General features: G+C 52.9%; 1 protein-coding gene across 7 annotated transcripts in view; it reads right to left on the bottom strand.

The window, feature by feature from the left end:
* Positions 1-16,070, bottom strand: part of ZBTB44 (zinc finger and BTB domain containing 44) — a 28,829-nt gene extending 12,759 nt beyond the window's left edge. For 5 of the 7 annotated variants that reach the window (XM_077249358.1, XM_077249359.1, XM_077249360.1 and 2 more), the window contains exons 1-2: positions 15,777-16,069; positions 2,092-3,150 (exon numbers count right to left, since the gene is read on the bottom strand). In XM_077249358.1, coding sequence (XP_077105473.1) covers positions 2,092-3,088 — 997 coding nt within the window. In that variant the 5' untranslated portion in view covers positions 3,089-3,150; positions 15,777-16,069. Of the gene's footprint in view, positions 1-2,091; positions 3,151-15,776 lie in introns of all 7 variants that reach the window. The other 2 variants (XM_077249364.1, XM_077249365.1) reach the window with 1 other exon arrangement.
* Positions 16,071-21,254: the final 5,184 nt, after the last annotated feature.

The following is a 21,254-nucleotide window of genomic DNA, read 5'->3' as shown; positions in this document are numbered from 1 at the left end:
GACCTCCCCAGGAAAGGAAGACCAAGAGTCACCTCTGCTTCTGAGGATAAGTTTATCCGAGTCACCAACCTCAGAAATCGCAGGTCAACAGCAGCTCAGATTAGAGACCAGGTCAATGCCACACAGAGTTCTAGCAGCAGACACATCTCTACAACAACTGTTAAGAGGAGACTTTGTGCAGCAGGCCTTCATGGTAAAATAGCTGCTAGGAAACCCCTGCTAAGGACAGGCAACAAGCAGAAGAGACTTGTTTGGGCTAAAGAACACAAGGAATGGACATTAGACCAGTGGAAATCTGTGCTTTGGTCTGATGAGTCCAAATTTGAGATCTTTGGTTCCAACCACCGTGTCTTTGTGCGATGCAGAAAAGGTGAACGGATGGACTCTACATGCCTGGTTCCCACCGTGAAGCATGGAGGAGGAGGTGTGATGGCGTGGGGGTGCTTTACTGGTGACACTGTTGGGGATTTATTCAAAATTGAAGGCATACTGAACCAGCATGGCTACCACATCTTGCAGCGGCATGCTATTCCATCCGGTTTGCATTTAGTTGGACCATCATTTTTCAACAGGACAATGACCCCAAACACACCTCCAGGCTTTGTAAGGGCTATTTAACCAAGAAGGAGAGTGATGGGGTGCTACGCCAGATGACCTGGCCTCCACAGTCACCAGGCCTGACACAAATCAAGATGGTTTGGGGTGAGCTGGACCGCAGAGTGAAGGCAAAAGGGCCAACAAGTGCTAAGCATCTCTGGGAACTCCTTCAAGATTGTTGGAAGACCATTCCTGGTGACTACCTCTTGAAGCTCATCAAGAGAATGCCAAGAGTGTGCAAAGCAGTCATCAAAGCAAAAGGTGGCTACTTTGAAGAACCTAGAATATAAGACATAATTTCAGTTGTTTCACACTTTTTTGTTAAGTATATAATTCCACATGTGGTAATTCATAGTTTTGATGCCTTTAGTGTGAATGTACAATTTTCATAGTCATGAAAATACAGAAAAATCTTTAAATGAGGGGTGTCCAAACTTTTGGTCTGTACTGTACACAGCGGGGTCCTGGCGCCATCACAGGAGGGGCACAGATACACAGCGGGGTCATGGCGCCATCACAGGAGGGGCACAGATACACAGCGGGGTCCTGGCATCATCACAGGAGGGGCACACCTACACAGCGGGGTCCCGGCGCCATCACAGGAGGGGCACACATACACATTACGGTCCTGGCGCAATAACAGGAGGGGCACACATACACAGTACGGTCCTGGCGCCATCACAGAAGGGGCACAAATACACAGCGGGGTCCTGGCGCCATCACAGGAGCAAACCAGCTACTGGACAAGAGCCATTCAGCAAAGGTTAATCCAACCACAGAAGACAGTGTGATATTGTTCCATGATTGTGGTGGTCCGGGACCCTCGCTGATCAGACTTACAAGTTTCTCCATTCACTGTGGAGAACTGGAGCAGGACCACCTTTGTGTGGGGTCCTGGACTGTCATGTGACCATCCATACTGAGTGGTGTGTGTATGTGACATAGGGGGAGCCTCACACCGTGGGGTCACGGCTAAGGCCAACACCTGATGTGTACGCAGCTCCTCTGCCTCAGAGACCACAGGGGCCTCACAGCCCCAGAGCCGCAGGAGAGGAAGAGCAGCTGGGGCTTTTTTTGGTCACACAGTGTGGTATAAAGACGGCTGAGAACCCAACAGGAGAATAATGGTGGACCCCCCTTAACAATGAACATCCTAGATTATCACTACATCATATATAGGAGCCCGACACCCTCTGTGCTGCAGGACTAGAGCGTGGGAGGCCGTACACGAGGCGACGGGCCGTAAAGTCTGGCATTACTGGGACTGGATTATCACATGGAATGTCTGCTGGGGTCTACACCAAAAGCTCAGGGATGGCGGGGGTAGTGATCCGCTGTGTGGTACATTACACTGCGAGCTCCAGGAATCGGGGATGATGGGGGTAGAGTTCTGCTGTGTGGTACCCCCGGGGGTCGGGGATGATGGGGGCACTGATCCGCTGTGTGGCAGCTCCGGGGGCAGCACTATCGGCTGGCACAGCTGGCGGCTCTCACCTATGGAGGATGACTGTGGGCTGATCAGAAGATCCTCCTGCACCTGCTCGCTGCCCGGGACGGTCTGCTGGTCGCTCATGGAGCTCTGGGAGGCACTGACCGGCTGGGACACTTCCTCGTGCACCTCCTCGTCACTGAGCCGCTCCACCTTAACCCGCACGTCGTCCTCCATCACCAACGGGGAGCTGACCTTCGTACTTTCACAGGGCACATAATCCGTCACCCTTCTGGCGATCTCCGAGGGTCCGGGCAGTTCTAATGTTCTGGACTCTATCTGCTTCACCTTATCTGGCTGCAATCTCCGGTCAATGCCGAAGGGGAAAGTCCACGGGAAGGCGTGAGAAGAGTCCACGGGCTGACCCCTGGCCTCGGTGTAGGAAGGTGTGGGGTTAAGCACTTGTGGGGAGCTGGTCTGTGTGCTGCACTTCAGGGGGCTCTCGGGGGACATCACAATGTAGCTTTTCCGTTTACGTCTGGACTCGCGACAGATGGGGATGGTCCTCTCCACCACACTGCACTCGGAGGACACCGGGGACAAGCTGCCGTCCCGGAAGTTGCTGCTGGTGTTCTCCTGCCCGGTGTCCAGCACCTTCTCTTGCTGAGTGTTCCACAATATGCTGGACTTCATGAACTCGGAGCAGGTGCTGGCCACGCTGAACATCTGCATGTAGCTGGCGGCGGCCAGCACGTCGATGATGTTCTCCGTGTTGATGGAGAGGGTGGCGGTGTAGGCGTACTCCAGCAGCGGGATGAATCCGGTCACCGTCACGTGGTGTATATCCAGGACGCACTGAGCGCTCTCCTCTGCCTGACCCACCAGCTTACTGCGGAAGAACTCGCTGCATGCCGCCAGCACCACCTTATGTGCCCGGAAGATCTTGTCCTGCACCCGGATGGTGATGTCACAGAAATGGCCGTCATTCCGCAACATGTTCAGCTTCCCCAGCATCTCCTGACTGTGCGCCGGCGAGCTGTGAGTGAACGTCTTCACCCCCATCCTGAGGTTTCTGGAGAGATGGTGCTTTCTCCTCTTCAGAAACAAGTGCAGTAACTCCGAATCTGGAAGACAAAGACGAGATCTGAGTGTGCAGCTCTGGAGGAGAATGCATGATAAGTAATGTATGTACAGTGACTGCACTAGCAGAATAGTGAGTGCAGCTCTGGGGTATAATACAGGATGTAATTCAGGATCAGTAATGTATGTATGTACACAGTGACTGCACCAGCAGAATAGTGAGTGCAGCTCTGGAGTATAATACAGGATGTAATTCAGGATCAGTAATGTAATGTATGTACACAGTGACTGCATCAGCAGAATAGTGAGTGCAGCTCTGGAGTATAATACAGGATGTAACTCAGCATCAGTAATGTAATGTATGTACACAGTGAGTGCACCAGCAGAATAGTGAGTGCAGCTCTGGGGTATAATACAGGATGTAACTCAGGATCAGTAATGTATGTACACAGTGACTGCACCAGCAGAATAGTGAGTGCAGCTCTGGGGTATAATACAGGATGTAACTCAGGATCAGTAATGTATGTACACAGTGACAGCACCAGCAGAATAGTGAGTGCAGCTCTTGGGTATAATACAGGACGTAACTCAGGATCAGTAATGTATGTACACAGTGACTGCACTAGCAGAATAGTGAGTGTAGCTCTGGAGTATAATACAGGACGTAACTCAGGATCAGTAATGTAATGTATGCACACAGTGACAGCACCAGCAGAATAGTGAGTGCAGCTCTCGGGTATAATACATGATGTAACTCAGGATCAGTAATGTATTGTATGTACACAGTGACTGCACCAGCAGGATAGTGAGTGCAGCTCTGGAGTATAATACAGGATATAACTCAGGATCAATAATGTAATGTATGTACACAGTGACTGCACCAGCAGAATAGTGAGTGCAGCTCTGGAGGATAATACAGGAGGTAACTCAGGATCAGTAATGTAATGTTTGTACACAGTGACTGCACCAGCAGAATAGTGAGTGCAGCTCTGGAATATAATACATGATGTAACTCAGGATCAATAATGTATTGTATGTACACAGTGACTGCACCAGCAGAACAGTGACTGCAGCTCTGGGGTATAATACAGGATGTAGGATCAGTAATTCTCAGGAAAGATGAAGAATTTCGTATTACTTCAATTACACATACAGAGCTCTCAGCTGCAGTTTCCTCTGCTTGCATGTGCCAGTGGGCAATTTCACCTTTCTCCCGCCCTCCCCCCTGCTATCTAGCTGTAATGTGAGACCAGCGTGACAGCAACACTCACTGAAATCGCTGAGGAATTTTCATGGCTTTGAGCTGGGAAAGCCAGTCTTCTGTCTAAACCCCTAATCCTCCCTCCCACCTGATACCAGCTATAACTGGTACAGCAACTTTCAAATCACATGGGACTCTTGTTCTTGAAAAGTTATGTATAATGGCACCGATCAGGGATAGAGATATAAAGGTTACATATTCCGAATGTCCACCAAGAAATCTATAACTCACTGAAATCGCTAGGATCTAAATCCAACGAAATGCAAGGAACGGATTTCTCCGTAAGTGGGTCATGTATATACGCCGTGTTTATACTTATAAGAACCCCCATGAAGTAGTGAGCATCATGATCCTTGTGTCGTTCTTCTACGAGGTTCATACAGCGAGTTATATACAGAAATGGCTTGTCATAACACTAAGAAAAGGGAGTATTCAGCCTCTGAGAGAGGTCACCACAGGGGGAGTGCCTTGGTTTTGGGCACGGAGATAAGTGAGTGAGACATCATTCTTCATTAGTCTTGTCTAGGGTCTAGCTGCGAGACCCATCTGAAATGCATCTAGATGTGTCGACCGAGCCACATGGTCTGCCTTGAGATCAAATTACATAAGGAACTGTAAGTGTTTTTTCAACGTTAATCCCATTTTATTTGTAATTGTACTGTACATACGATACTTTTCTTTTATAATATCCTTTTACCCTTTTGTAAACACTACCTACCTTTTTGGAGTAAAATATGTAAAATTACTAGCTTTGTTCCTCTTTGCTCTATAACGTACTGTCATGTCCTCTGAAGTGAATTACGCTACTAATTTGGGTTGGCTCCAGACCCGTTATTAATTAAGTAATCGGAGCTGGTGGCAGCAGATTTGTCCTGTGCGTTTGGGAGGCTTTGTAGTGACAGACGGCGTTGATAATTATTGTTCCCGCCTGAGTGAGAGTAGTTCTATCGCCCTGCAGCATGCCCATTAGCCAGTACAAAGTAAGGCAGCCTTTCTGGCGACTAATTATCCTAGGTGCAGTACCCGGTCTGACCTGAAGGTAAGGGGGCGCCAGAGAGCTGCAAGTTCCAAACCGAAACTGGGAGGTGGGATATAGATAAATCCCCATTCAGAAAGGAAGCAGGGACAAGCAAACAACGCCGGTTCATGACAAATTGGGCAGTGGGGATAATAAAGTTATCCTCCCTGGGATTCGTGGCAGTAATGTATGTACACAGTGACTGCACCAGCAGAATATTGAGTGCAGCTCTGGGGTATAATACAGGAGGTATCTCTGGATCAGTAATGTAATGTATGTACACGGTGACTGCACCAGCAGAATAGTGAGTGCAGCTCTGGGGTATAATACAGGAGGTAACTTAGTATCAGTAATGTAATGTTTGCACACAGTGACTGCACCAGCACAATAGTGAGTGCAGCTCTGGGGTATAATACAGGATGTAACTCAGGATCAGTAATGTAATGTATGTACACAGTGACAGCACCAGCAGAATAGCGAGTGCAGCTCTGGAGTATAATACAGGATGTAACTCAGGATCAGTGATGTAATGTATGTACACGGTGACTGCACCAGCAGAAAAGTGAGTGCAGCTCTGGAGTATAATACAGGATGTAACTCAGGATCAGTAGTGTAATGTATGTACACAGTGACTGCACTAGCAGAATAGTGAGTGCAGCTCTGGAGTATGTATGATACAGGGTGTAACTCAGGATCAGTGATGTAATGTATGTACACGGTGACTGCACCAGCAGAATAGTGAGGGCAGCTCTGGGGTATAATACAGGATGTAACTCAGGATCAGTAATGTATGTACATAGTGACTGCACCAGCAGAATAGTGAGTGCAGCTCTGGAGTATAATACGTGGTGTAACTCAGAATCAGTAATGTAATGTTTGTACACAGTGACTGCACCAGCAGAATAGTGAGTGCAGCTCTGGGGTATAATAAAGGATGTAACTCAGGATCAGTAATGTATGTACACAGTGACTGCACCAGCACAGTAGTGTGTGCAGCTCTGGGGTATAATACAGGATGTAAGGCAGGATCAGTAATGTAATGTATGTACACAGTGACTGCACCAGCAGAATAGTGAGTGCAGCTCTGGAGTATGATACAGGATGTAAGGCAGGATCAGTACAGGGTGATATATTTAGATGATATTTCTACATCAGCTTTTCCTTTGTTGCGCCTCTACTTGTGAACATGATATTATACAGGGGTTTTGGCTGCCGCCGACCTTCAATGCTCTGAGTTGGGGATTTGTACGTGTGCCTGTGTGAGCGGTTTAGATAACAGAGCAGGGCTGTGATTATGTGTCGGCCCGGGGTTAGTGCCGCTTTGCTGGGCATATTATGCTAAGTTTAAATAAAAATCACGGAAGGGACTCAATTGACAAGAGAGAAAATCATAGTGGTGACCCAAGGGCCAAGAATTGCACCCAATGCCTGGGGCGACACTCGGCTCCTCGCTCTGGGGGATGTCCGCTGCGGTGGTATTTACATCCACGGGGCGCCGTTAGCGAATGTCGGCCGTGCGGCCTTTTAAAGTGGTGCCAATGTAGCATCAGAGCAGGTAGGAAGAGCCTGGGGTCCGATATCCATGGCAGGTCACACCATAGTTACCCACAATGGATCCAGACTCACTGTCTAGACAGGATACAATGTTACAAACCATCAGCTGTGAGAATAACCAGAACTCCACAAGGGCCCCAGCTCAATACGCCATCATGCCCTCTGACCCCAATACTAAACACAGGGGACATCTGGGGGGCTGCAGCAGTGTGTACAAAGGGCTTTATGAGGGGTTTGATCTTTGCAGCAAGGGAGGAGGTGAAGTCACAGCAGCCGTCACGCGGGTCCACATGTAGCACAGGTGCAGGCGGCCGGCAGCCAACAGGGCGGACAGGCCCCGGAACTCACCTTCCACTGCACTGGGCCCTGAAGAATAATGGATGCTGCTGCCGCCTGCCAGAGACCTTGACAAAATGCTGCAAAATGTGTGGTCACCGCCAACGTCATTACAGCAAAAATGTACCATGAAGGGACCAGGAGGACGATGCACCCGCAGCCTCAGAGGGCGCACACACGGCCCTCACATGCTCCCAATAGGAACTGTATCAAGCGCTCATCAATATCTCAGCTTGCTGTCAGGGCCTACCGTAGGTACATCACGTTTAGTGTAAGGCAGTGGGGGGGGCTGCACTCCATAAATGAGGGAGTGGAAGGGGCCGCACAGTATACAGGGGGCTGTGAGGTGCGCCACACGCTATATACAAGGGGCCGCCGCATGGCATAGGGCGAGGGGAAGAGGCAGCGGGACGCACGGCACACAGAGGGAAGAAGCAACGAGACGCACCGCACGGCACACAGAGGGAAGAGGCAGAGAGACGCACCGCACGGCACACAGAGGGAAGAGGCAGAGAGACGCACCGCACGGCACACAGAGGGAAGAGGCAACGAGACGCACCGCACGGCACACAGAGGGAAGAGGCAACGAGACGCACCGCACGGCACACAGAGGGAAGAGGCAACGAGACGCACCGCACGGCACACAGAGGGAAGAGGCAACGAGACGCACCGCACGGCACAGAGCGGGAAGAGGCAGAGAGACGCACCGCACGGCACAGAGCGGGAAGAGGCAGAGAGACGCACCGCACACAGCGGGAAGAGGCAGAGAGACGCACCGCACGGCACACAGCGGGAAGAGGCAGCGAGACGCACTGCACGGCACACAGCGGGAAGAGGCAGCGAGATGCACCGTACGGCACACAGAGGGAAGAGGCAGAGAGACGCACCACACGGCACACAGAGGGAAGAAGCAACGAGATGCACCGCAAGGCACACAGCGGGAAGAGGCAGCGAGACGCACTGCACGGCACACAGCGGGAAGAGGCAGCGAGATGCACCACACGGCACACAGAGGGAAGAAGCAACGAGATGCACCGCAAGGCACACAGCGGGAAGAGGCAGAGAGACGCACCGCACGGCACACAGAGGGAAGAGGCAGAGAGACGCACCGCACGGCACACAGCGGGAAGAGGCAGAAGACGCACCGCACGGCACACAGAGGGAAGAAGCAACGAGATGCACCGCACGGCACACAGCGGGAAGAGGCAGCGAGACGCACCGTACGGCACACAGCGGGAAGAGGCAGAGAGACGCACCGCACGGCACACAGAGGGAAGAAGCAACGAGATGCACGGCACGGCACACAGCGGGAAGAGGCAGCGAGATGCACCGTACGGCACACAGAGGGAAGAGGCAGAGAGACGCACCGCACGGCACACAGAGGGAAGAAGCAACGAGATGCACTGCACGGCACACAGCGGGAAGAGGCAGAGAGACGCACCGCACACAGAGGGAAGAGGCAGCGAGACGCACCGTACGGCACACAGAGGGAAGAGGCAGAGAGACGCACCGCAAGGCACACAGAGGGAAGAAGCAACGAGATGCATCGCACGGCACACAGAGGGAAGAGGCAGCGAGATGCACCGTACGGCACACAGAAGGAAGAGGCAGAGAGACGCACCGCACGGCACACAAAGGGAAGAGGCAGAGAGACGCACCGCACGGCACACAAAGGGAAGAAGCAACGAGACGCATCTCACGGCACACAGCGGGAAGAGGCAGCGAGACGTACCGCACGGCACAGAGAGGGAAGAGGCAGAGAGACGTACCGCATGGCACACAGAGGGAAGAGGCAGCGAGACGCATCGCACGGCACACAGCGGGAAGAGGCAGCGAGACGCACTGCACGGCACACAGCGGGAAGAGGCAGCGAGACGCACCGTACGGCACACAGAGGGAAGAGGCAGAGAGACGCACAGCACGGCACACAGAGGGATGAGGCAGTGAGACGCACCGTACGGCACACAGAGGGAAGAATCAACGAGAGGCATCGCACGGCACACAGTGGGAAGAGGCAGCGAGACGCACCATACGGCACACAGAGGGAAAAGGGAGACGCACCGTACGGCACACAGAGGGAAGAAGCAACGAGATGCACCGCACGGCACACAGCGGGAAGAGGCAGCAAGACGCACCGTACGGCACAGCGGGAATAGGCAGGGAGACGCACCGCACGGCACACAGCGGGAAGAGGCTGGAACACATCAGCTTGGCTACCCCTCAATCTGGGAACCACTATTCTATGTGTACAGGCCTAATTTATAGAGTCATCCTGGAGGTCAGATTTCTAGACCAGCCTCTCAGGTTGATATTATAATTGCTTGTCTATGACTGGACCATGGCCACTCTGCCAATTAATACATTATTTCCTGTGAAATTCTCTGTGTAACGTTTCTCATAGATAGATAGTGTCAGGCTGTAATTGACATCTCCCTTCAAAAGAGACAGAAGGTGTGAAACATTTCCCCTTCCTGGTTCTTAGCAAGACCCCCTGGCGAGATTGGAGACAGTAGACTGCCTTCTCAGGGTAACATATGCTGTGACCTCTGTGAGACCTGCAGTCTCAGGACAGATGATAAATTACTGCTAGTCACACATATATACCTATACATATTTCACTACAACGAGCCTTACCATATAACTTAAGGTACCGTCACACTAAACGATATCGCTAGCAATCCGTGACGTTGCAGCGTCCTGGCTAGCGATATCGTTGAGTTTGACACGCAGCAGCGATCAGGATCCTGCTGTGATATCGCTGGTCGTTGATTAAAGTTCAGAACTTTATTTGGTCGTCAGATCGCCGTGTATCGTTGTGTTTGACAGCAAAAGCAACAATACCAGCGATGTTTTACAATGGTAACCAGTGTAAATATCGGGTTACTAAGCGCAGGGCCGCGCTTAGTAACCCGATGTTTACCCTGATTACCAGTGTAAAATGTAAAAAAACAAACACTACATACTCACCCTCTGATGTCTGTCACACGTCCCTCGCCGTCCGCTTCCTGCACTGACTGAGCGCCGGCCGTAAGTGAAAGTACAGCACAGCAGTGACGTCACCGCTCTGCTGTTAGGGCGGGCGCTCAGTCAGTGCAGGAAGCGGACGGCGAGGGACGTGTGACAGACATCAGAGGGTGAGTATGTAGTGTTTGTTTTTTTACATTTTACACTGGTAACCAGGGTAAACATCAGGTTACTAAGCGCGGCCCTGCGCTTAGTAACCCGATGTTTACCCTGGTTACCCAGGGACCTCGGCATCGTTGGTCGCTGGAGAGCGGTCTGTGTGACAGCTCTCCAGCGACCAAACAGCGACGCTGCAGCGATCGGCATCGTTGTCTGTATCGCTGCAGCGTCGCTTAGTGTGACGGTACCTTTAGGATAAAAGACAAATTCTGGTTTAGCTTCCCTTAGCAATGTAAGAATGACTGTAAAAACTGAGGCGCCCGGTCCGCGTGCCAGGCCCTGGTACAAGGAGGGTTTGTTTATATGATGGATGTCATAAAGGGACATTAGACCCTTATCTGATCAATCTTTCAGTGTGCCACTGCTCCCTTTCAGCCTTGCTTGGATGGCTGGAGGAGGCATACAAGGAGCAGACCCCGGCTTTACTGCAGGACTGGCAGCTGCTGCTCCACATACCATCCTGGGCGCACAGGCTGCAGCACGCCCGCCTGCCTCCAGGCAGAGGACTGGTATGAGGATTTGAATGCTGCTCCGGAGCCCACCTTGTCTGTCCTAGATTGGTTACTATGGTGACTAAATCCTACAGAGGCCGGTGCCATCCATAACAAGCAGCAGGTGAAGCTAGAGATGACGGGGCAGGCATCACTGGCATTTAGCATGGTGTTGGCAGCCCCTCATCACCAGGCAGTGACCTGTATGCACGTGGCTCTCTATAATACAACGGTGCAGGGGCGAAGACCCCGACTACACCACGGGAAATACAAAGTATTGCCAGCAGGGCATCAGAATCCAGCATTTATTACACCGAAACAAGCGGCATCATAGGAGATGGCAGCCCCTTATCTCCCTCACCACAGATAGCTGTGAGAGTGGGCAGGATAGTGGAAAACATGATCTCGCATGGGCTACAGGGTCTCCTTCCGTTCCCACCTGCACATAACTTCACCCATCAGATATTTAGAACACCTCTGGACGGATCTGCTTCAAAAACCAAGTAAAAAAAAAACCTGAACATTCCCTCAGGATTATTCAGCCCCTGAGCAGAATCCCACATAAGAGCACATTAATCCACAGCTCCATTACTGGCATCAGGTGCTGGGGAGGAGACATCAAATCCTGGGACCAGCTACAGAAGTGTGACTGCGGGGGAGAAATATGGAGACGTCACGAGAGCAGTCCAAAAAGTGGTACCAGGCCACCAACCCACCAAGGAGGCTACAGCAGCAGTGACTGGTTAGAGATGATACAGGAGCACCAGGGACCAGGCAAAACAGGAGGCCGCCACCGGCTACACTACCCGACCAGAACAAAACAGAAGGAGGCCGCCACCGGCAACACTACCTGGCCAGGGCAAGACAGGAAGCCGCCACCGGCTACACTACCCGGCCAGGGCAAAACAGGAGGCCGCCCCCGGCTAAACTACCCGACCAGGACAAAACAGGAGGTCGCCACCGGCTACACTACCCGGCCAGGGCAAAACAGGAGGCCGCCCCCGGCTAAACTACCCGACCAGGACAAAACAGGAGGTCGCCACCGGCTACACTACCCGGCCAGGGCAAAACAGGAGGCCGCCACCGGCTACACTACCCGGCCAGGGCAAAACAGGAGGCCGCCACCGGCTATACTACCCGGCCAGGGCAAAACAGGAGGCCGCCACCGGCTATACTACCCGGCCAGGGCAAAACAGGAGGCCGCCACCGGCTATACTACCCGGCCAGGGCAAAACAGGAGGCCGCCACCGGCTACACTACCCGGCCAGGGCAAAACAGGAGGCCGCCACCGGCTACACTACCCGGCCAGGGCAAAACAGGAGGCCACCACCGGCTACACTACCCAGCCAGGGCAAAACAGGAGGCCGCCACCAGCTATACTACCCGGCCAGGGCAAAACAGGAGGCCACCACCGGCTACACTACCCAGCCAGGGCAAAACAGTAGGCTGCCACCAGCTACAGTACCTGCAAAACAGGAGGAGGCCGCCACTGGCTACACTACCTGGTCAGCGTAAAAGTTCAGGGTCACACACACGACAACTTTGCACAAAGCAACGACGACAGGGAGGAGTTGCAGTCAATGGAAAATAACGGCAGGGATGCCACACACACACCTGACGGGGGGTGGACGAGGGAGACTCCATTTTGGACTTATGTGCCCCCACCTTTGGGAAAATACAGATTCCCACCAGAGCAGGACTTCTGCCAAATGGCCACTGAATTAGAGGCCACGTGTTAATGAAAGCACAGAGGAGCAGAACTGGACCCCTGCTGTCTTTTGTGCAAGGCAGCCAACATCAATACCCAATCTAGACCCAGCGTCATCGACATCTAGAGATGAATTATGGAAGTACTGTGCATCTCATGGTTAAGTCCGATACACCACCAGAATCCAGGGAGCCCCCTGCATGCACCCCTGCGTCTCATATTTCTTTAGCGGCCCCGGATTCCGCGCTATCAAGACTGGCTATCCAGAACCACTTAGCCGACCAGAGTTTGGACTCTATCAGTCCAGCCCGAACTGACCCATTGAGATGTCAGCCAGCCCGTTTCGACCTCCAGCTAGGAAGTTATGACCCATCCTAGATATTGGGAATTATTTTGGCTAGGAGGTCAAGAGAGGAGAATTCAGTTCAACCCAGAGGGGTGGTGGCGAATATCGGAGGGGGCGACATAGGGGTTAAAAGCTAGCTACACACTTCCAGCCTTTGTTCTGCCATGGAAGCCGCGTCACGTCACGTGTGGAGATGGACCAGAAACGAAGCAGGTGCCTGTGGATATGAGAACTTCCCTCCATCCACAAGTGATAAGAAACGGTAACGTGACACATACAGCTAACTGCTATCCTGACCTGTACTCTCCCTTTATCTGCACCTCTGGCTGTAATCTCTGTATGTTACTCTGTATATATTTGTAGTTTCTAGTGCGCCTTTTGGCAATTTAAATATCAATTAATATTGGGCTGCTCTTTTATCTCTAAACCCGATTTCCCACGTCCATGAGTCTGGCTAGTCCTTATACTCTACCTGGGGTTGGTCTCTGACCTGATATAAGCTTGTTAACAGACCGGGCTTATATCTAACAAGGAACTGGTGGCAGCATAGCTTTCTGGTGTTATTGGGGAACCCTGGCAGTGATGGACCGGAGGCTTATATATATTTATATTCCACCCTCACTGCAGAGTGCCCTGATAACCGGTATGTAACAGGGCAGCCTCTCCGGTGACTACTTATCCTGGGTGCAGTTCCCTGACTGACCTGAGAGTAAGGGGGGGGGGGGCGCCAGAGTGTGGTGACTGTGTAAGCTCCGTCACAGATTAGTGACGGCAGGGTGATATCCGTATCCCCGGTTCTTGTGTGTGCGTTTTCCTTACGGTTAGTTACACACACACACAAGGCTGACGGGAGGGGGGGCCACACACAGGGCTGACGGGAGGGGGGGGGCCACACACACCGCTGACGGGAGGGGGGGGCCACACACACCGCTGACGGGAGGGGGGGGCCACACACACACCGCTGACGGGAGGGGGGGGGCCACACACACACCGCTGACGGGAGGGGGGGGGCCACACACACACCGCTGACGGGAGGGGGGGGGCCACACACACACCGCTGACGGGAGGGGGGGGGCCACACACACACCGCTGACGGGAGGGGGGGGGGCACACACACACCGCTGACGGGAGGGGGGGGGGCCACACACACACCGCTGACGGGAGGGGGGGGCCACACACACCGCTGACGGGAGGGGGGGGCCACACACACCGCTGACGGGAGGGGGGGGCCACACACACCGCTGACGGGAGGGGGGGGCCACACACACCGCTGACGGGAGGGGGGGGCCACACACACCGCTGACGGGAGGGGGGGGCCACACACACCGCTGACGGGAGGGGGGGGCCACACACACCGCTGACGGGAGGGGGGGGCCACACACACCGCTGACGGGAGGGGGGGGCCACACACACCGCTGACGGGAGGGGGGGGCCACACACACCGCTGACGGGAGGGGGGGGCCACACACACCGCTGACGGGAGGGGGGGGCCACACACACCGCTGACGGGAGGGGGGGGCCACACACACCGCTGACGGGAGGGGGGGGCCACACACACCGCTGACGGGAGGGGGGGGCCACACACACCGCTGACGGGAGGGGGGGGCCACACACACCGCTGACGGGAGGGGGGGGCCACACACACCGCTGACGGGAGGGGGGGGCCACACACACCGCTGACGGGAGGGGGGGGCCACACACACCGCTGACGGGAGGGGGGGGCCACACACACCGCTGACGGGAGGGGGGGGCCACACACACCGCTGACGGGAGGGGGGGGCCACACACACCGCTGACGGGAGGGGGGGGCCACACACACCGCTGACGGGAGGGGGGGGCCACACACACCGCTGACGGGAGGGGGGGGCCACACACACCGCTGACGGGAGGGGGGGGCCACACACACCGCTGACGGGAGGGGGGGGCCACACACACCGCTGACGGGAGGGGGGGGGCCACACACACCGCTGACGGGAGGGGGGGGCCACACACACCGCTGACGGGAGGGGGGGGCCACACACACCGCTGACGGGAGGGGGGGGCCACACACACCGCTGACGGGAGGGGGGGGCCACACACACCGCTGACGGGAGGGGGGGGCCACACACACCGCTGACGGGAGGGGGGGGCCACACACACCGCTGACGGGAGGGGGGGGCCACACACACCGCTGACGGGAGGGGGGGGCCACACACACCGCTGACGGGAGGGGGGGGCCACACACACCGCTGACGGGAGGGGGGGGCCACACACACCGCTGACGGGAGGGGGGGGCCACACACACCGCTGACGGGAGGGGGGGGCCACACACACCGCTGACGGGAGGGGGGGGCCACACACACCGCTGACGGGAGGGGGGGGCCACACACACCGCTGACGGGAGGGGGGGGCTACACACACCGCTGACGGAGGGGGGGCTACACACACCGCTGACGGAGGGGGGCTACACACACCGCTGACGGAGGGGGGGCTACACACAACGCTGACGGAGGGGGGGCTACACACACCGCTGACGGAGGGGGGGCTACACACACCGCTGACGGAGGGGGGGCTACACACACCGCTGACGGAGGGGGGGCTACACACAGCGCTGACGGAGGGGGGGCTACACACACCGCTGACGGAGGGGGGGCTACACACACACACTGGGGTTGTACACTCGTCCGCGCTCCGCTCTGTAGTCGCCGGTATACCCCTGGGCAGTCACATATAGAGGCGGACACGCTGCCTCTTCCCCACAGACCCTCCGGGAATCGGACGCGGCGAGCCTCACCTGCCAGTTTAACCTCCGTGTCGCCCACCAGGCGTCCAGCGCGCTCTCCGCCTCACAGGCCTCAGACCCCCGCCGCGGCCCCGGCCGACACAGACAGCGGCCTGTCCACACGTCAGTATCCCGGCCGCTACCGTCACTCTGTGCCCTACTTCTCCCTCTGGCGGCAGATAGTGCGCGCCGTCAGCCTCCGTGGATTATACAGGCCCAGGTCTCGGAATCTTCCACTGCTCAGCGGCGGGGGCCGAAGGGGAGGACAGCGCATCAGTTTGTTTGTGTCCCACAATCCAGCGCGACAGAGCGGGAGGGGGAGCGACGCAGCGCGGAGGGCGGGGCCTGTCTGGCTCACTGGTTACCTGGCAACAGAGCGAAGGAACCACAGCAACCGGAGACTCTGGCGGATGCGGTACAAAGTTCCTGTATGCCGGAGACCCCGGAAGTGCCGAGCGAGCCGTCCACATAGATTGGAGACCCCGGACGTCCCGAGCGAGCCGTCCCCGTAGATTGGAGACCCCGGTCGTCCTGAGCGCGCCTTCCCCGTAGATTGGAGACCCTGGAGGTGCCGAGCGAGCCGTCCTCATAGATTGGAGACCCCGGATGTGCCGAGCGAGCCGTCCTCATAGATTGGAGACCCCGGATCTGCCGAGCGCGCCGTCCCCGTAGATTGGAAACACCAAACGTCCCGAGCGTGCCGTCCACATAGATTGGAGACCCCGGAGGTGCCGAGCGTGCCGTCCCCTTAGATTGGAGATACCGGAGGTGCCGAGCGAGCCGTCCACATAGATTGGAGACCCCGGACGTGCCGTCCACATAGATTGGAGACCCCGGACGTGCCGTCCACATAGATTGGAGACCCCAGAAGTGCCGAGCGAGCCGGCCACATAGATTGGAGACCCCGGAAGTGCCAAGCGCGCCTGTAAGGAAAAACATTTGAGGAGAGCTGGGATACGGATGTCCCCCCGCCGTCACCAGTCTGTGACAGAGCTTAGACAGCACAGCTCTCCCGCGCCTCCCTTACCCTTAGGTCAGTCAGGGAAGAGGCTGCCCTGTCACGTACTGGTTATCAGTGCACTCTGCAGTGAGGGTGGTATATATATCACGAGGCCGGGAGTATATATATATATATATATATATATACACTCACCGGCCACTTTATTAGGTACACCATGCTAGTAACGGGTTGGACCCCCTTTTGCCTTCAGAACTGCCTCAATTCTTCGTGGCATAGATTCAACAAGGTGCTGGAAGCATTCCTCAGAGATTTTGGTCCATATTGACATGATGGCATCACACAGTTGCCGCAGATTTGTCGGCTGCACATCCCAAAGATGCTCCATACAAGGCAGGATGGATCCATGCTTTCATGTTGTTTACGCCAAATTCTGACCCTACCATCCGAATGTCGCAGCAGAAATCGAGACTCATCAGACCAAGCAACGTTTTTCCAATCTTCTACTGTCCAATTTCGATGAGCTTGTACAAATTGTAGCCTCAGTTTCCTGTTCTTAGCTGAAAGGAGTGGTACCCGGTGTGGTCTTCTGCTGCTGTAGCCCATCTGCCTCAAAGTTCGACGCACTGTGCGTTCAGAGATGCTCTTAGGCCTACCTTGGTTGTAACGGGTGGCGATTTGAGTCACTGTTGCCTTTCTATCAGCTCGAACCAGTCTGCCCATTCTCCTCTGACCTCTGGCATCAACAAGGCATTTCCGCCCACAGAACTGCCGCTCACTGGATTTTTTTTCTTTTTCGGACCATTCTCTGTAAACCCTAGAGATGGTTGTGCGTGAAAATCCCAGTAGATCAGCAGTTTCTGAAATACTCAGACCAGCCCTTCTGGCACCAACAACCATGCCACGTTCAAAGGCACTCAAATCACCTTTCTTCCCCATACTGATGCTCGGTTTGAACTGCAGGAGATTGTCTTGACCATGTCTACATGCCTAAATGCACTGAGTTGCCGCCATGTGATTGGCTGATTAGAAATTAAGTGTTAACAAGAAGTTGGACAGGTGTACCTAATAAAGTGGCCAGTGAGTGTATATATATATATATATATATATATATATATATATATATATATATATATATATATATATATATATATATATATATATATATATATATATATTATATACGAGATGGTGGCCTGATTCTGACGCATCTGGTATTCTAGAGTATGCATGTCCACGTAGTATATTGCACAGCCCACGTAGTTAATTGCTCAGCCACGTAGTATATTGCCCAGCCACATAGTATATTGCCCAGTCACGTAGTATACAGCTTAGAGCCGTGTAGTATATTGCCCAGTCACGTAGTATATTGCCCAACCACATAGTATATTGCCCAGCGACGTAGTATATTGCCCAGCGACATAGTATATTGCCCAGTCACATAGTATACAGTTTAGAGCCATGTAGTATACAGCACAGAGCCACGTAGTATATTGCCCAGCCACATAGTATACTGCCCAGCCACATAGTATATTGCCCAGTCACATAGTATACAGTTTAGAGCCATGTAGTATACTGCCCAGTCACGTAGTATATTGCCCAGCCACGCAATATATTGCCCAACCACATAGTATATTGCCCAGCGACGTAGTATATTGCCAAGCCACGTAGTATACAGCACAGAGCCACGTAGTATATTGCCCAGCCACATAGTATATTGCCCAGTCACGTAGTATACTGCCAAGTCACGTAGTATACTGCCCAGTCACGTAATACATTGGCCAGTCACGTAGTATGCACCGTATCCCTGTTAAAAAAAAGAATTAAAATAAAAAATAGTTACATACTCACCCTCCGTTGGCTCCTGGATCGAAGCGGTTACCGATGGTCCTCGCGTGCTCCGGTCTGAAGAGTGCATTGCAGTCTCGCGAGATGATGACATAGAGGTCTCACGAGACCGCACGTCATCATCTCGCGAGACCGCAATGCATGGAGTGGTCACCGGGGCGTCGCGAGGAGAGTCGGTAACCGCTTCGATCCGGGAGCATCGGTAACCGCTTGGATCCGGGGGCCAACGGAGGGTGAGTATGTAACTATTTTCTATTTTTTAAATTATTTTTAACATTAGATCTTTTTACTATTCATGCTGCATAGGCACACGTTGGTCACACAGGGTTAATAGCAGCGTTAACCGAGTGCGTTACACCGCGGTCAACACTGCCATTAACCCTGTGTGAGCGGTGACTGGAGGGGAGTATGCGGGCGCCGGGCACTGACTACGGGGAGTAAGGAGCGGCCATTTTCTTCCGGACTGTGGCCGTCGCTGATTGGTCGTGGCTGTTTTGCCGCGACCAATCAGCGACTTGGATTTCCATGACAGACAGAGGCCGCGACCAATGAATATCCGTGACAGACAGACAGACGGAAGTGACCCCTAGACAATTATATAGTAGATATAGGGTTATATATATAAAGAGCAGCAAACAGTCCGATTCTTACAAATATACAAAATTCTTTATTAAATATCAAGACCAGGAAAAAACATGACAAAGGGAAGTTATCCCTGTGCAAATAACAACATGCATCAAGTAGGGACAGGGTATAGGTGACTAAAAATACATGCAATTAACTATATACTTGCCGGCAACAATCATATTTACTAGGTCTCCTGTATCAGAGTATCCACATCTGATATAGTAAGGACATAGTGTCCACAGAAATAACAGGAAAACTCTAATACATCAGAGGATCCAAAGTGTACATACCGGTCAGTGTAAGGATCTGTCAGGCTGGAATAGCACCTCACCCTCGTCCACCCCGACGTACGTTTCGACGGATGTCTTTATCAAGGGGTACATCGGTATAGTGCTGGGCTACATGTATATATAGGGGGAAGGGGCACACAATCATACATAAACTGACCAATCACATCGGATTGCCTCCTGAGTACACTCAGAAAACACCTGACGCCACACAACAAGGAGCACATGGGGCCCCATGCGCTCCTGAGATGTCAGCGCCATGGCGCCGAGGACAGAGGAAGCAGTTCCGGGTTGAAGAGCGGATGTATGCGCATGTCATAAGGGAATATCACTATATAGAGAAAAACCGCAACAGAGCCCACAGTGTGTGGCCATATTGCTGTAGTCTGGCATGCGCAATTGAAGTAGACACTGCCAGACACTAGAGGATTACATTTCTGTATCAAGGAATAATAGCGGCGGCCATTTCCTAGTAGTCTACCATGCGCAATGGGAGTTATGCTGACACATTGGTACAGACTCCGGCGCAGCTGCAGTGGTAAGTAAATAGACAATTGAATAGAATAAAAGAAATACAGCGGTACTCAATATAACAGTGCATCCTATTGATTGAAAGACCTATAGTCAATCAATATTATCCATGGATTGGAACAGCCCATATACTACAATACAAAAAAAGGGGGAAGGGGGGGAAAGAAAACTAGACCTAAGTGAAATACCAGGGAAAAAGAAACAAAAAAACCACCAAATAACATATAAAAACCATATAAGGGTAGGTGAAAAAATACTGAAAATAATAAAAATAAATATGAAAAAAAATATGAAAAAAATAGAAAAATCCCCAAGAGTGTATGATTAAATTCCTAACAATATTCAAAAACAATATCTCGAACCGGGGGACCATTCTCTATTGTAGATACCCTCATTCCACCATGGCATATGTAGAAAATAGTAAAAAGTCCACATTTCTCAAGTTTAAGTAGATATGTAGGTACGTATAGCAATTGATGTAAGCATAAATATAGTCCAAATGGATTTCTTCAACCAAAATCGTCACAGTCTGCCTGTTGATTCCGCAATATGGATGAATAGAAGACATTCATATAGATATCCTTCCCGGAAGATAGCCAAATACACGTCCATAGGTGCCACACGATTAATACTAAAATTGAAAAATAAAATATACCATTAAAAACCGATTAAAACCAAATGCATGCGGAAACATGCAAAGGGAAATACAGCACCAACAACCGGTGGACTATAGAAATGGGGCGAATTAAATATTCTCATTAAGGCCCTCTGGGTGGATAGTATGGAGACGCCAAATCCATTGCGTCTCCAGTCTACCCAGCCTCTTCGAAAGTTGACCCCCTCTAATATTTATTTTTAGGGCATCAATGCCCCTAACTCTCAACAATGATGCATTGCAGCCATGGAACTCCTTGAAGTGTCTGGGCAAAGTGTCAAGTTTGGATACATCCGTGTGGCCGGAGGTCGCCTGTATCCCTAGGACATGTTCCCTAATGCGGACTTTCATCTGGCGGGTGGTTAAACCCACATAGATGAGTCCGCATGGGCAGGTAGCATAGTATACTACATATCGTGTAGTACATGTAATGTAAGATCTAATAGAATATGTCCTAGAGCCCCTAGAGTCAACAAACGTGCCACAAGTATCCACATTGGGGCAGGCGACACAGCGGCCACACGGATAGCACCCAACTTTAGGAGCAGATCTTCCCAGAAAAGTTGGAGGGAGCTGACTAACAT

Source organism: Ranitomeya variabilis, chromosome 4, assembly GCF_051348905.1.
Source record: "Ranitomeya variabilis isolate aRanVar5 chromosome 4, aRanVar5.hap1, whole genome shotgun sequence".
Classification (NCBI taxonomy): domain Eukaryota; kingdom Metazoa; phylum Chordata; class Amphibia; order Anura; family Dendrobatidae; genus Ranitomeya; species Ranitomeya variabilis.
Note: the sequence above shows the minus strand (reverse complement) of the source record. Positions and strands in the feature narration are given on the sequence as shown.